Below are 15,306 nucleotides of genomic sequence, written 5' to 3' on the forward strand. Positions count from 1 at the left end.
AACACACACAGAGAGACACACACACACAGAAATAGATACACACAGAGCAACACACACAAGCAGAAAGAAACACACACGCAGAAAGAAACACACAGAAAGAAACACACACTAAAAGAGACACACACCAAAAGACACACACACAGAAAAAGACACACACATAAAGACACACACACACAGAGACAGACACACAAAGGGACACACACACACACACACAGAAAGACACACACACACAGAGACAGACACACACACACACAGAAAGAGACACATGCACAGAGAGAGACACACAAAAGGAGACACACAGACAGAAAGAGACACATACACAGAAAGACACACACAAAAAGAGACACACATTCAGAAAATGTTTGGATGTTTAAGGTAATATGTTGGCTGTTTTCACAATTAACCTGGCTATTTATCAGGTGGTCTATAGCAACCAATCACAGCTCTGCTTCTCTTTTGCTACAGGTCATTAATAGGAGCTATGATTTGTTGTCTATAGCAACCAAGGACATTCTTAGTATAAGATAGCTAATGTGTGAGTTAATATTATTTCAGTGGAGAGAGGGATATAGAGAGACAGACAGAGAGAGTCAGAGAGAGAAAGAGAGAGAGAGAGAGAGAGAGAGAAAGCGAAACAGAGACAGAGAGAAAGATAGAGAGGGAGATACAGGGAATGAGGGAGAAAGAGCAAGAGAAGAAGAATGAGAGAGTGGAAGATAGACAGAGAGACACTTAGTTACTATCCCGGGCAATGCCAGGTCCTACAGTTAGTTTACTAATATAATTGCAGTTATAGTTATAGTTATAGTTTACTAATATAATCAGCAGAACTATAAGGATTTGACACCATAATCATATATTTTATTGTTTGTTATAAGAAAGGTAAGAAAAATATGACTATTAAAAGGCAAATATTTCTGATTACTTTCTATAGAAAAATCCCCTAAAATATAGAGGGCGCAAAATCGCCAATTTCCACATCCAAAGCAACTAAGCAAAAGTCAAAAATACATTTTGATTAGTTAACATAAAACTGAAATGATAGTATATTTGTGTTTCCCAGTCACAGACAATTTGCTGAGTGAAACTGCTTTATTGCTTTCCCAACATAACGACTGTACGAACACTGTAAAATAAAGAAAATAAAAATTTGCATTAATATTTAGATTGCATAGCAAAAAAATCAGCAATGTTACTTGGAAAAGGTCTAAAGTAATATAAAGCTGGTCATATTTTTTTTGTTCTCAATGATATGAAATTAAAATATATATATTTTTTTTATTTTCTTTTTTATCTGAGTTGCCTTGGGATATGCTAGTGTTTTTTGTTAAATATTTTTTTTAATTATTATTTTATTTTATTTTTTCCCCATCAGATGCATAATTTTTCATAATGTTCCTGTTCTAACACCATCTTTATAGTACTGAATAGTAAGGTTCGTAAAGACATTATAATGTTATAGTTGAGACCAATAGGGTTAACTCACTACATCCAAAATGTATTTAACTTTCAGTGATATCTTTATATACCCATACACATCAGACCTTACCTCGTGGCTGCAGCAAATATTTTACAATTAAAAAATGCACATTTTTAATATTTTAATAAATATTTTCACATATGTTAGTGATTACCCAATATCTAAAGGAAAGTTGCACTCCATTTCAACCTTACTTGAATAATTTTTAACCTTGATATGTAGTTTGTTACCTACACCTGGACTATTTTTTTATCTGGATCCATAATATATGGTGTTCTTTAACTCCAATATGCTGCTGCCATCACTACTTCTCCTCAGGTATCTGCACAGCTTTATTGGGGTACTGCTTTTTCCTTACTCAGCCCATCAAGATTCTCTTCTCACTTGTGTTGACAGATATTGATGTTGAGAAATTTGTGTTTTTTCCCCTTCTTTTCTCTGAAGGGTCTACATTGGGTTCTCTCACAGAGGTCTTCAGGGTACTGAGAGGAGTATAATGAATCTGAAATGCTGCGTATGTGGTTCTACACCCTTTCTGCATACCCTCACTTGACGGCTACACTCCCTATCTGCACTCTGATACAGTACAGATTGTGGGATCTGCCCTCCTTGAAGGCTTGGATGCTTTCCTTAAATAACATATTGTTATCTTCTGCTCACAGCAAGCTGCTAGTAAAGGATCTCTAAAACTAAAGGGGGCTTTACATGCAGTGATATCGCTAGCGATATCGCTGGTGAAAGCACCCGCCCCCGTTGCAAATCGCTGCCCATGGTGCACAAAATCGTTAGGAGCCGCCACATGGACTTACCTGCCTAGCGACATCGCTGTTGCCGGCGAACCGCCTCCTTTCTAAGGGGGCGGTTTGTGCGGCGTCACAGCTGTGTCACTAAGCGGCCACCCAATAGAAGCGAAGGGGTGGAGATGAGCTGCCGTAACATCCCGCCCACCTCCTTCCTTCCTCATTGCCGGCGGCCGCAGGTAAGCTGTAGTTCATCGTTCCCGAGGTGTCACACGTAGCGATGTGTGCTGCCTCGGGAACGACGAACAACCTCCATCCTGCAACAACCAATGTTTTTTTGAAAATGAATGACGTGTCAACGATCAACGATAAAGTGAGTATTTTTGATCGTTAACGGCAGTTCATTGGTGTCACACGCAACGACGTCGCTAACGATGCCGGATGTGCGTCACGGAAGCCGTGACCCCGGCGATATATCGTTAGATACGTCGTTGCGTGTAACGGGGCCTTAAGGCAAGGAAATGGACAGAGCTGACACAGCCAGAAGCTGTGTGGTGTTAAATGTACTTCAGAAAGAGCAGCATCACTATCTATGTAATGTGGCAAAGCCTATTACAGGGTCAATAGTAGCTTTTAAAATGGCTATATTCAATAGATGGCACCAGAGTTCTTGTCTTCTTCCTCTCTGAAGTAGCTATTTGTTTATTTAATTTTCAAGAAGAATATTGCATGGCTTATAAAGGCCCAGTCACACTAAACAACTTACCAGCGATCCCAACAATGATCCAACCTGATAGGGATCGCTGGTTAGTTGCTAGGAGGTCGCTGGTGAGATGTCACACTAGCGACACTCCAGCGATCCCACCAGCAACCTGACCTGGCAGGGATCGCTGAAGCGTCGCTACACGAGTTCCTGGTGAGCTCACCAGCAACCAGTGACCAGCCCCCGGCCAGCAGCGCCGCGTGGAAGCGATGCTGCACTTGGTAACTAAGGTAAATATCGGGTAATCAACCCGATATTTACCTTGGTTAATAGCGCACACCGCTTAGCGCTGGCTCCCTGCACACCTAGCCACAGTACACATGGGGTTAATTACCCAATGTGTACTGCAGCTACATGTGCAGGGAGCCGCGCACACCGCTTAGCGCTGGCTCCCTGCTCTCCTAGCTACAGTACACATGGGGTTAATTACTCTATGTGTACTGCAGCCATATGTGCAGAGAGCAGGGAGCCGCGCACACCGCTTAGCACTGGCTCCCTGCTCTCCTAGCTACAGTACACATGGGGTTAATTACCCGATGTGTACTGCAGCTACATGTGCACAGAGCAGGAGCCGGCACTGACAGCTGAGAGCGGGGACGCTGGTAACGAAGGTAAATATCGGGTAACCAAGGTAAGGGCTTCTTGGTTACCTGCTGTTTACCGTGGTTACCAGCCTCCGCAGAAGCCGGTTTCTGCTGCCTGCACATTTAGTTGTTGCTCTGTCGCTGTCACACACAGCGATGTGTGCTTCACAGCGGGAGAGCAACAACTAAAAAATGGCCCAGGACATTCAGCAACAACCAACGACCTCACAGCAGGGACCAGGTTGTTGCTAGATGTCACACTAAGCAACATCGCTAGCAAGTTGTGCATCAGCAGCGATGTTGCTAGCGATGTTGCTTAGTGTGACGATACCTTAAGTCTCCTTATGCTATCTTATGCAAGGAGGAATGTCATCCTTTTGTCCCCTTATCAGAGGCCTGAAACACAGGCTGGGGGCGATATGACTGCATCCAATCGCAGACGCGAGGACTGTCTTTGGGAGGAGAAAGCAGTGAATATGGATGAGCAATAATGAGTGGCCCCTGGAAGAAGAAGAATGAGCAGTGTGGAAGTAGTTACAGCCGTATCGGAGACTCGGTAAGTGTGAAGTGCTTGCTCCAAATCTGCTATCCCTTCTACCACCATTTTTACGTGCTGGATTCTGTTACCCATAGACTTATATGGGGACCAGAATCCAGCCAGATATCCGGAATCAATCCTGATAAGGCAGCAAAATAGTTGTCCTTTTTAGAAAGGATGAGATGCAAATATCCCAAAACAAAGTTCTTGGTTTGGCTTCTTATTCAGAGTCATATGGCAAAGCCCTTTAAACCCCTACTGACATGTGAAGCATTACAGAGTGCAACTGTCTCCTTTTTGTTACTATATACTAGCTCCCTGACTTTGATTTGGGCTTGCACGCCGAGCCCACATCCTTCCCGGCATATGATAGCTGATTTAATCAGCCAGTGTGTGTCTTTAACCAGCCGTAAATGGAGCTCTGCCTACGGCTGTTAACCTGTTAAGTGCCAGCGTTAATCACTGACAGCTGCATTTAACACACACTGGCGGGGGCGCATCATTCCATGGGCCCATTGCCATGCCCAAGATGTGATCGCAGGGTGCTGATGGGTTGCCATAAAAGCAGGGCATCTGCTTAAGACCCCTGTACCTGTCATACTCCTGTGAAAGCATTTGTTTAGCTGATGTTCATAGGAGATCATGACTTAAGCTGTACATAGCAGTGCATCAACACTGCTATGTATAGCACAATCGATCAGACGTAAGCAGCTTTGAATCCCCTAAGGGGACTATTAAATACAGTAAAAACAATGTTTTAAAAAATAAAAAACATAAAAGTTCGAATCATCACTCTTTAGCCTCATGAAAAATAAAACAATTAAAAAAATACCGTACATAAAAAACAAACATATATTTGGTATCGCTGTGTTTTTAATGGCACGATCTGTTGCAATATAGGCGTTCAAAACATTGTATCTACCCCAAAATGATAGCAGTAAAAATATCAGCCTGGGGCACACAAAAAAAGGCCTCACACAGGGCCATATCCAAAAAATGGAAAGCATTACAGGTCTCGGAAAATAATGACAAAACCTATATATTTTTTTTTTTTTTTTTGCAAATTTCTGAATTTTTTTCACCACTTAAATGAGTAAAACTATGCATTTCTGGTTTCTACATAATCGTACTGACCTAAGGAATCATAGTGCCAGGTCAGTTGTATCATATAGTGAACATGGTAAATAAAAAAAAACAATACTAAAATTGCAATTTCAATGCACTTGAATTTTTTTTCCCACTTTCCAGAGCATCACAGGATAAAACTGAATAGTGTCAATCAAAAGTCAACTTTGTCCCACAAAATAAACTCTCATGTGGCTATGTGGAAGGAAAAATAAAAAAGTTATGGATGTGGGGAGAAAAGGAGGAAAAAACAAACAATGAAAACTTCTGAAAATTTAAATAAATGCAAAGTGGTGAAGGGGTTAACGGGTGATTCTAAAATGCAGTGGAGCTTAGTGGGATGGGCATGGACTCATGCATTGTAACAAATTTACATTATTTTACACAAGAAATTTGTCTACATATAATGTTTAATGTATGTATGTAATGTATAATGTTCATTTTTTGGTGTACAAGCAGCAAAGGATATGCCTAATTTATTAACAGACGTTGGCACAATAGTTCGACAGACGTTTTTAAATTAACACCAGTCTTTTTACAGTCCCCCTAATGTTTATCATTTTGAGAATGTCACTTTTTAGAAATCCACTTACGCTTTTCCGCCTCTGATTAGCTCAAAGCCTTCATTGATCTTGTCCAAAGACAGTCTTGAAGTCACCAGGGCACCAAGATCAATTTTTCTACTCATAACATCACTTACTAATCCAGGAAAATCAAGACAAGCCTTGTAATCTGCAAACAGAACAAAATCCGTGTTAACTTTGGAAACACTAAGGCGGGCTTTACACGTTGCGACATCGCAATTGCTAGCAATATTGAGCGCGATAGCACCCACCCCCGTCGCACATGCGATATCTGGTGCTTGCTGCCGTAGTGAACATTATCGCTACGGCAGCTCACACGCACATACCTTGTCAGCGACGTCGCTGTGACCGCCGAAATATCCCTCCTTCAAGGGGGAGGTGCGTTCGGCTTCACTGAGACGTCACTAAGCGGCTGGCCAATAGAAGCGGAGGGGCGGAGATGAGCGGGTCGAACATCCCACCCATCTCCTTCCTTCCTCATTGCTGGCAGGACGCAGGTAAGGAGATGTTCGTTGTTCCTGCGGTTTCACACACAGCGATGTGTGGTGCTGCAGGAATGACAAACAACATCGTATCTGTAGCAGTAACGACATTATGGAAATGAACGACGTGACACAGATCAGTGATATTTTTATGCTTTTGCACTCGTTCATCTTCGCACCTAGGATTTACACATTGCGATGTCGCTACCGGATGTGCGTCACTAACGACGTGACCCCGACAATATATCGGTAGCGATGTTGCAACGTGTAAAGCCCGCCTTAGCCTATGTGCGCACTTTGTGTTTTTCAAGCTTTTCCGCAGCGTTTTCAACTGCAGCGTTTTAATGCCAAAATGCATGCGTTTTCATTCTCCAGCAAAGTCAGTGGGCAATTGGGATTTCTTGTGCGCACAATGCTGTTTCAAACACTGCGTTTTGGATGCAGAAATTTTGTCAAAAACTCTGCGTTTAAAGAAGCAGCATGTCAATTGTTTTTGCCATTTCGGCAGCGTTTTGCTAACATTAGAGTCAATGAGAAGTTGCAAAACGCATTCTACACCAAAATCCTAGCGTATTACATGCTTTTTTGATGCAGAAAACATGCGTTTTTAACAAATTAAATGCATGAGATTTTGACATTATATTAAGGGCATAAGTCCCTTTACACACACACATAGTTCGACAATTAAAATTTTGAAAATCAATAATTTAACGTTATTTTAGACATAAATATTAGCACACAGTTATGATTTTTATAAAATCAGATATTTTGTTTATGATTATAATCTTGATATTTGTTATCATTTTTTCTGTTTTTTTCATAGTGTTTGAATGCTTAAACTTTATTTAGCAGTGTACTTCTCTTCAAAACGCATCTGACTTCAAGCAATGAAAAAGCATGTAAATCGCGGTACAAACGTGGTAAAAACGCAAGCGTATTTATAACGTTTTTGTGGTCAAAACCAAATTTAGCAAAGACCATTTCTGCCAGAGGATGCGTTTAGAACTGCAACTACCTCAACGCAAAGTGTGCGCAAAGCCTAAAAGGATTTTCCCACAAAGTTAATTTAAAGTTGAATTTATTTAATAACTATAGTAAGAATAATAATTTCCACAACTGGATGTCTTTAACCCTTTCACCCCCTGGCAATTTTTCATTTTTGATCTTTTCCTCCATTTCTTCTAAGAGCTATGACTTTCATATTTTGCCATCAATATTGCCATATGAGGGCTTGTTTTTTTGCGGTATGAGTTTTTGTTTTAGCATATAGTGTACTGGAAAACGAGAAAAAAATTCTAAGTGCGGTAAAATTGTAACAAAAGTGCAATTGCATCATTGTTTTTGAGGTCTTTTATTTACCATATTCACTATATGGTAAAACTGATATGTCAGTAGTATGCCTCACGTCAGTACAAGTTCGTAGATACCAAACATGTAAAATTTTACTTTTACCTAAGGGGTTTGTCTAAAAAAAGAATAGCGCTTTTGTCGCCATTTTCTGAGACTCATAGCGTTCTCATTTTACGGGATCTGGGAATCAGTGATGGCTTATTTTTTTCGTCTAGAGTTGACTTTTTTTATGATACCATTTTTGTGCAGATGCTATGTTTTGATTGCCTGTTATTGCATTTTAAATAAGTTTTGCAACAACCAAAAAATGTAATTTCGGCTTTTGTAATTTTTTTTTTTGCTCCACGTCATGTACTTGTCAGATTAATTGATTTTATATTTTGATAGATCGGGATGTCTGAACGTGGTGATACCAAATATGTGTATATATTTAAATTTTTTAACTTTTATTTTCAATGGGGGGTGATTTGAACTTTTAGGTTTTCTTATTTTTTTTTTACATTTTTTATTTATTTTACCAGTCCCAACAGGGGATTTTATGGATCAGTAGTCTGATCATGTGTGCATTTCTGTTGATCAGAGCTGCAGAGCTCTGATCAGCAAAACTGCACTGTTCTTTTAAGAGCTACTGCTCTGTCGGCTCTTACAGGAACTATGTCATGATAGCAACAGGGGTCGTCACATTACCCGTTGCTACCATGGCAACCATCGGCTCCCCTGATCACATCACAGGGCCTCCGATTGTGGGGGGAGCTGTGTGATCCTACCTCGGCCATTTAAATTGCACTGTCACATTTTGACAGCGTGATCTAAGTGGCAAGCAAGCACGGGTGGATCGCGGATCCTACCGTGCCTGTTAGCTCCATATGTCTGCTTTTCAAATCAGAAGATTGTGCAGGGATCACCGCCAGCTCACCGTGACATGACCAAGGAAGTACTGGAACGTCCTTGGTCTGAAAGGGGTTAACCCCTTCACCACCAACACTTTTTAATTATTTTTTTTCCCTCTCCTTCCTCCAAGAGCCATAACTTTTTTATTTTTCCATTAATATTGCCCTATGAATGCTTTTTTGTGGGAAGAGTTGTACTTTTGAATGAAACCATTAGTTTTACCATATAGAACAGGAAAAAAAATCCAAGTCTGGTGAAATTGCAATAAAAGTGCAGTTACATGATTGTTTTTGGGGTCTTTAATTTACTGTGTTTACTATATGATAAAAACTGATGTGTCCGTAGCATGCCTCACATTGGTACAACTTCATAAACACCAAACATATATACTATTACTTTTATCTAAAGAGTGAAAAAAATTCAAACGTTTTTCCCAAAAAATAATTGCACTTTTGTAGCCATTTTCAAAGATTCGTAGCGTTCTCAATTTTCGGGATCTGTGCTCAGTGAGGGCATATTTTTTGTGTCTTGATTTCGCGTTTTAGTTATATCATTTTTGCATACAGTTAGGTCCAGAAATATTTGGACAGTGACTCAAGTTTTGTTATTTTAGCTGTTTACAAAAACATCTTCAGAAATACAATTATATATATAATATGGGCTGAAAGTGCACACTCCCAGCTGCAATATGAGAGTTTTCACATCCAAATCGGAGAAAGGGTTTAGGAATCATAGCTCTGTAATGCATAGCCTCCTCTTTTTCAAGGGACCGAAAGTAATTGGACAAGGGACTCTAAGGGCTGCAATTAACTCTGAAGGCGTCTCCCTCGTTAACCTGTAATCAATGAAGTAGTTAAAAGGTCTGGGGTTGATTACAGGTGTGTGGTTTTGCATTTGGAAGTTGTTGCTGTGACCAGACAACATGCGGTCTAAGGAACTCTCAATTGAGGTGAAGCAGAACATCCTGAGGCTGAAAAAAAAGAAAAAATCCATCAGAGAGATAGCAGACATGCTTGGAGTAGCAAAATCAACAGTCGAGTACATTCTGAGAAAAAGGAATTGACTGGTGAGCTTGGGAACTCAAAAAGGCCTGGGCGTCCACGGATGACAACAGTGGTGGATGATCGCCGCATACTTTCTTTGGTGAAGAAGAACCCGTTCACAACATCAACTGAAGTCCAGAACACTCTCAGTGAAGTAGGTGTATCTGTCTCTAAGTCAACAGTAAAGAGAAGACTCCATGAAAGTAAATACAAAGGGTTCACATCTAGATGCAAACCATTCATCAATTCCAAAAATAGACAGGCCAGAGTTAAATTTGCTGAAAAACACCTCATGAAGCCAGCTCAGTTCTGGAAAAGTATTCTATGGACAGATGAGACAAAGATCAATCTGTACCAGAATGATGGGAAGAAAAAAGTTTGGAGAAGAAAGGGAACGGCACATGATCCAAGGCACACCACATCCTCTGTAAAACATGGTGGAGGCAACGTGATGGCATGGGCATGCATGGCTTTCAATGGCACTGGGTCACTTGTGTTTATTGATGACATAACAGCAGACAAGATTAGCCGGATGAATTCTGAAGTGTACCGGGATATACTTTCAGCCCAGATTCAGCCAAATGCCGCAAAGTTGATCGGACGGCGCTTCATAGTACAGATGGACAATGACCCCAAGCATACAGCCAAAGCTACCCAGGAGTTCATGAGTGCAAAAAAGTGGAACATTCTGCAATGGCCAAGTCAATCACCAGATCTTAACCCAATTGAGCATGCATTTCACTTGCTCAAATCCAGACTTAAGACGGAAAGACCCACAAACAAGCAAGACCTGAAGGCTGCGGCTGTAAAGGCCTGGCAAAGCATTAAGAAGGAGGAAACCCAGCGTTCCAGACTTAAGGCAGTGATTGCCTCCAAAGGATTCGCAATAAAATATTGAAAATAAAAATATTTTGTTTGGGTTTGGTTTATTTGTCCAATTACTTTTGACCTCCTAAAATGTGGAGTGTTTGTAAAGAAATGTGTACAATTCCTACAATTTCTATCAGATATTTTTGTTCAAACCTTCAAATTAAACGTTATAATCTGCACTTGAATTCTGTTGTAGAGATTTCATTTCAAATCCAATGTGGTGGCATGCAGAGCCCAACTCGCGAAAATTGTGTCACTGTCCAAATATTTCTGGACCTAACTGTAGATTCAATGTTTTGATTGCCTGTTATTGCATTTTATTTCCCAGACTAGCATTGCAGCTATACGTCTCCTCACTATTGGCATGCCAGATTGGTGTGTCAGTCTCTGCAAGGAGAAAAGTTTTCTCCTTAGACCCCATCTTAGCTTCTCATACAGCCAGATCAGATCTCATACTTTGCACTGATGAGGGGCAATCACCCCGAAACACCATGTCTGAAAATTTAGGTTCTGATCTGGCATAATTCCTAAGTCATATGAAAAAGCTCACGTTTGACTTTTAGGATTGCTACTTCCAATAGGTGGCACTACAGTTTGTCCATTTCCTGTATAGTCACACACGGCAATAGCAGTACATAACAGTGGCACATGTATAAGATTATTTCAGCACAGGAACATTATTTTAAAACACATCCAATTATGGAATTATTATTATTATTATTATTATTATTATTATTATTATTATTCCGAAATATATTGACTAAAATGAATTTTGTTCATGGGGAAACCCCTTTAACAATAAAAATGATGTTAAAATAGGTAGCCAAGTAGCATTTACCATATTGTTAGATATCACTTAAATTTTACATTTCTAGGACTCACCTCCCAAGAAGGCTCCTTGCAGAGAGCGTCCAGTTAGGAGATACATCACATCAAGACATAGTCTATCTGTGAAAATGGGAACACCAATGATATTGGCAGATCCATAGGCATAATTAGTGGACTTAATCATGGATTCCTATAAGTAAAAATATCAATAAAATAATTTAGTGATGCATATTCAAGTCCAAGGTATCCAGGAACTTTAAAGAATGGATGGCAAGCTACAGTGCATGTTAAAGTGGTTAGTTCATTTTTACCAGTATTCTGCCAGTACTATAGCCACTAGAACTTTCTTTTCCTCACATTCTAGAATGCATTTTCCAATGGTTTGTCTGCCTTGCACTAAACGTTTTTCTTCTTGTTATGTTTGTATGTAGTTTGACAGAAAGATGATCAGGAGAAGAGAAAGAAAAACATTCCTCCATCTCCTCCAATCTGTCCCTGCGACTCTGCTGCCAGAGACAGATTACACTGGTCAACAAACTGTGGACAGAATGTAAGACAGACGGATAACAGTTAAAGACCAGTTGTTGAGTGATTTTTATGGCTAATAATTTCATTTTCTGAAAATGTGGACGTTTTGTTAGTTATTTCACTGGATGAGCCTATGTCTGATGAGTCTTGGTATGAGTTTTTGCTTACTTAGAATCATAGAATGGTAGCGTTGGAAGAGACCTCTTGGTGTCAATGGCTCCCCATCATGGAATGAAGAGCTCTATATACTCAAAATGAAATCTTTATGTATTGTGATAAGGTAGATGGAAGAAGATAACCGCCACTACCACATGGCATTATTTAGTCTAGTTTCTGTTAAATGCTGTTTCCAACAGATGTATAGTTATTACTTACAAAGTCCAGCATGATAATGTAATTTAAAGGCCCTGTCACACACAGAGATAAATCTGCAGCAGATCTGTGGTTGCAGTGAAATTGTGGACAATCAGTGCCAGGTTTGTGGCTGTGTACAAATGGAACAATATGTCCATGATTTCACTGCAACCAGGCTCGGTCTGGCCCGTCGGGGTACCGGGGAATCCCCCGGTAGGCCCCGGGCCCTCAGTGGGCCCATGTGCCTTACATAGCACGGGGCAGTGATAGCGCCGTGGTGCCGCCGGTTTTTCGGGGCCGGCGGTATGTGCGGGCAGACTGTGCAGGGCCCCCCACGCTGTTATGGACCCCCCCTCCCACGTTCTGAGGGCCCCCCCAGTCTTTTAATCACATTATTATCACTGTAGTTTGTGCGGCTGCAGAAGGACCTGTGGTGACATCACAGTCATGTGATATCACAGTATGTCCTGCACTGCGGAAGTCCCAGACCGTGCCGCTATTCAAATGTACGCACCTCTTTCAGACGCGCGTACATGTGAACAGTGCGGCCGGTGACAGGACTGAGGCGGAGGAGGTGCTCAGCCCCGCAGCGACACAGCGTCCGCCATCACACTGCGCCGGAGCAGCAGAGGAGAGGACGCACAGCGCTGCAGGTAAGCGCTCAGCAGCCGAAGAAAAAAAAAAAAAAGTATCTTCTCACCTCTCGTCCTCGTTCCCCGCGCTATCCAGCTGCTCCTTGCAGACCGCAGGACACAGCTCCGGCTGTGTGCTCCCGGGTACATCCAATGGCTGCAGGACCTGGCGCTGATCATCTACCTGATGCAGTCACCTGACGCATCAGCTGATCGTAAGTCTCGAGGTGACGCCGGCTTAAACGATCAGCTGATGCCGTCAGGAGACTTCATCAGATGATTAGCGGCAGATCCTGCAGTGATCGGATGTGTGTATATTTTTTCTTTTTCTCACTGATGCATCAGCTGCTTGTATAACCAGCTTTTATACAATCAGCTGCTGTGTCGTGTGATTCAGGGCGTTGAACCTGACACATCATCTGATCGCTTTGCCTTCCAGCAAACCGATCAGATGATATTGGATCCGGATTGGACGGCGCGGGACCCTTGACTCAGGATTACTGTGGAGGGGGGTTCTTTATTTCATTAAAGATGGAGTCACTAATTGTGTTGTGTTTTATTTCTAATAAAAATATTTTTCTGTGTTGTGTTTTTTTTTTATCTTTACTAGATATTCATGGTGACCATGTCTAATATTGGCGTGACACCATGAATTACGGGCTTAGGGCCAGCTGATAATATACAGCTAGCCCTAACCCCATTATTACCCAGCGAGACACCCGGCATCAGGGCAGCTGGAAGAGTTGGATACAGCGCCAGAAGATGGCGCTTCTATGAAAGCGCCATTTTCTGGGGTGGCTGCGGACTGCAATTCGCAGTGGGGCTGCCCAGAAAGCTTGGGCACTTTGCACTGCGGATTGTAATCCCCAGCTGCCTAGTTGTACCTGGCTGGACTCAAAAATTGGGCGAAGCCCACGTCATTTTTTTTTTTTAATTTCATGAAATTCATGAAATTAAAAAAAAAAAAGGACTTCCCTATATTTTTGGTTCCCAGCCGGGTACAAATAGGCAGCTGAGGGTTGGGGGCAGCCCGCAGCTGCCTGCTGCACCTGGCTAGCATACAAAAATATGGCGAAGCCCACGTCATTTTTTTAGGGGCAAAAAACTCCTGCATACAGTCCTGGATGGAGTATGCTGAGCCTTGTAGTTCTGCAGCTGCTGTCTGCTCTCCTGCATACACTAGTGGAGAATGAAGAACATATTGAAGAAGAAATTACATCAGACCTTTTTTTCTTTTTTTTTTCTTCAACAATCTTTAATGGCATTGTTCACTGATTAAAAACGCAATGAGCAAAAACGCACCAAAACATAGCGTCAAAAAAATGCAGTGTGTGAACTTAAGCTAACGTGTGTGTGTGTGTGAACAACGGCATAATAGGGGACAGGAAGAGGACTGGAATGAGAATTTTACTAAAGGATGGGGGACCCATTCATACACTGCACAAGGATGGGGGGGGCCATTCACACACTGCACAAGGATAAGGGAGGCCCCATTCACACACTGCACAAGGATGGGGGTCCCATTCACACACTGCACAGGGATGGGGGTCCCATTCACACACTGCACAGGGATGGGGGGGGCCCATTCATGCACTGCACAAGGATGGGAGGCCCATTCATACACTGCACAAGGATGGGGGGGACCATTGCTACACTGCACAAGGATGGGGGTTGACCGTTGCTACACCGCACAAGGATGGGGGGACCATTCATACACTGCACAAGGATGGGGGGACCATTGCTACACTGCACAAGGATGGGGGTTGACCGTTGCTATACTGCACAAGGATGGGGGGACCATTGCTACACTGCCCAAGGATGGGGGGGGGTTGGTACACGGCACAAGGATGGGGGGGCCCATTATCTATATACAGATCTCCTGTTTATAAAGTCATCTGTGATCACTGTATTACCTGTACACTGACACTATATACAGAGCTCCTGTGTATAATGGCACTGATGGTAATATTAATGTTATTAGTATTGTGGTTTTTATTCATGATCATTTATTGTAGTATTCGTCACTGTGTAGTAGTAATATGTGGTCTTGTCATGGTTTGGTGGTATTTGTCTCTTGTATGTAGTATTATTTGGTAGTCTGGTCATAGTGTCGTGGTATTTCTCCCTTGTATTTGGTAATATTTGGTTACTATGTGGTCTAATTATGGTGTGTCGGTATTACCCTCTTGTATGTGGTTGTGTTTGATCACTATGTATTGGTAATATGTTATCTGGTCATGGTGTGGCGGTATTACTCTCTTGTATGCGGTGGTGTTTGATCACTATGTATTGGTAATATGTTATCTGGTCACTATGTGGTGGTAATATGTTGTCTGGTCACGGTGTGGCGGTATTTCCCCCTTATATGTGATATTATTGGTCTTGGTATATTGGATTGTGTTGTGTCTGGAGGTCACTTTTTCTCTCTATCAATGTGGGGAAGATTCTTTATTTCCAATAGTTTAAATATTTGAATGTTTAATCCTTCGCTGTCGTGTGATTATTACACTGCAG

General features: G+C 41.7%; 1 protein-coding gene across 1 annotated transcript in view; it reads right to left on the minus strand.

The window, feature by feature from the left end:
* Nucleotides 1-839: 839 nt before the first annotated feature.
* The window catches only part of LOC142311933 (alcohol dehydrogenase 1-like), a 47,354-nt gene continuing 32,887 nt past the window's right edge, over nt 840-15,306 (minus strand). The window contains exons 7-9 of the mRNA XM_075350805.1: nt 11,333-11,468; nt 5,824-5,962; nt 840-1,126 (exon numbers count right to left, since the gene is read on the minus strand). Coding sequence (XP_075206920.1) covers nt 1,093-1,126; nt 5,824-5,962; nt 11,333-11,468 — 309 coding nt within the window. The 3' untranslated portion in view covers nt 840-1,092. The remainder of the gene's footprint in view (nt 1,127-5,823; nt 5,963-11,332; nt 11,469-15,306) is intronic.

Source organism: Anomaloglossus baeobatrachus, chromosome 1 (genome assembly GCF_048569485.1).
Source record: "Anomaloglossus baeobatrachus isolate aAnoBae1 chromosome 1, aAnoBae1.hap1, whole genome shotgun sequence".
NCBI classification, from domain to species: Eukaryota; Metazoa; Chordata; class Amphibia; order Anura; family Aromobatidae; genus Anomaloglossus; species Anomaloglossus baeobatrachus.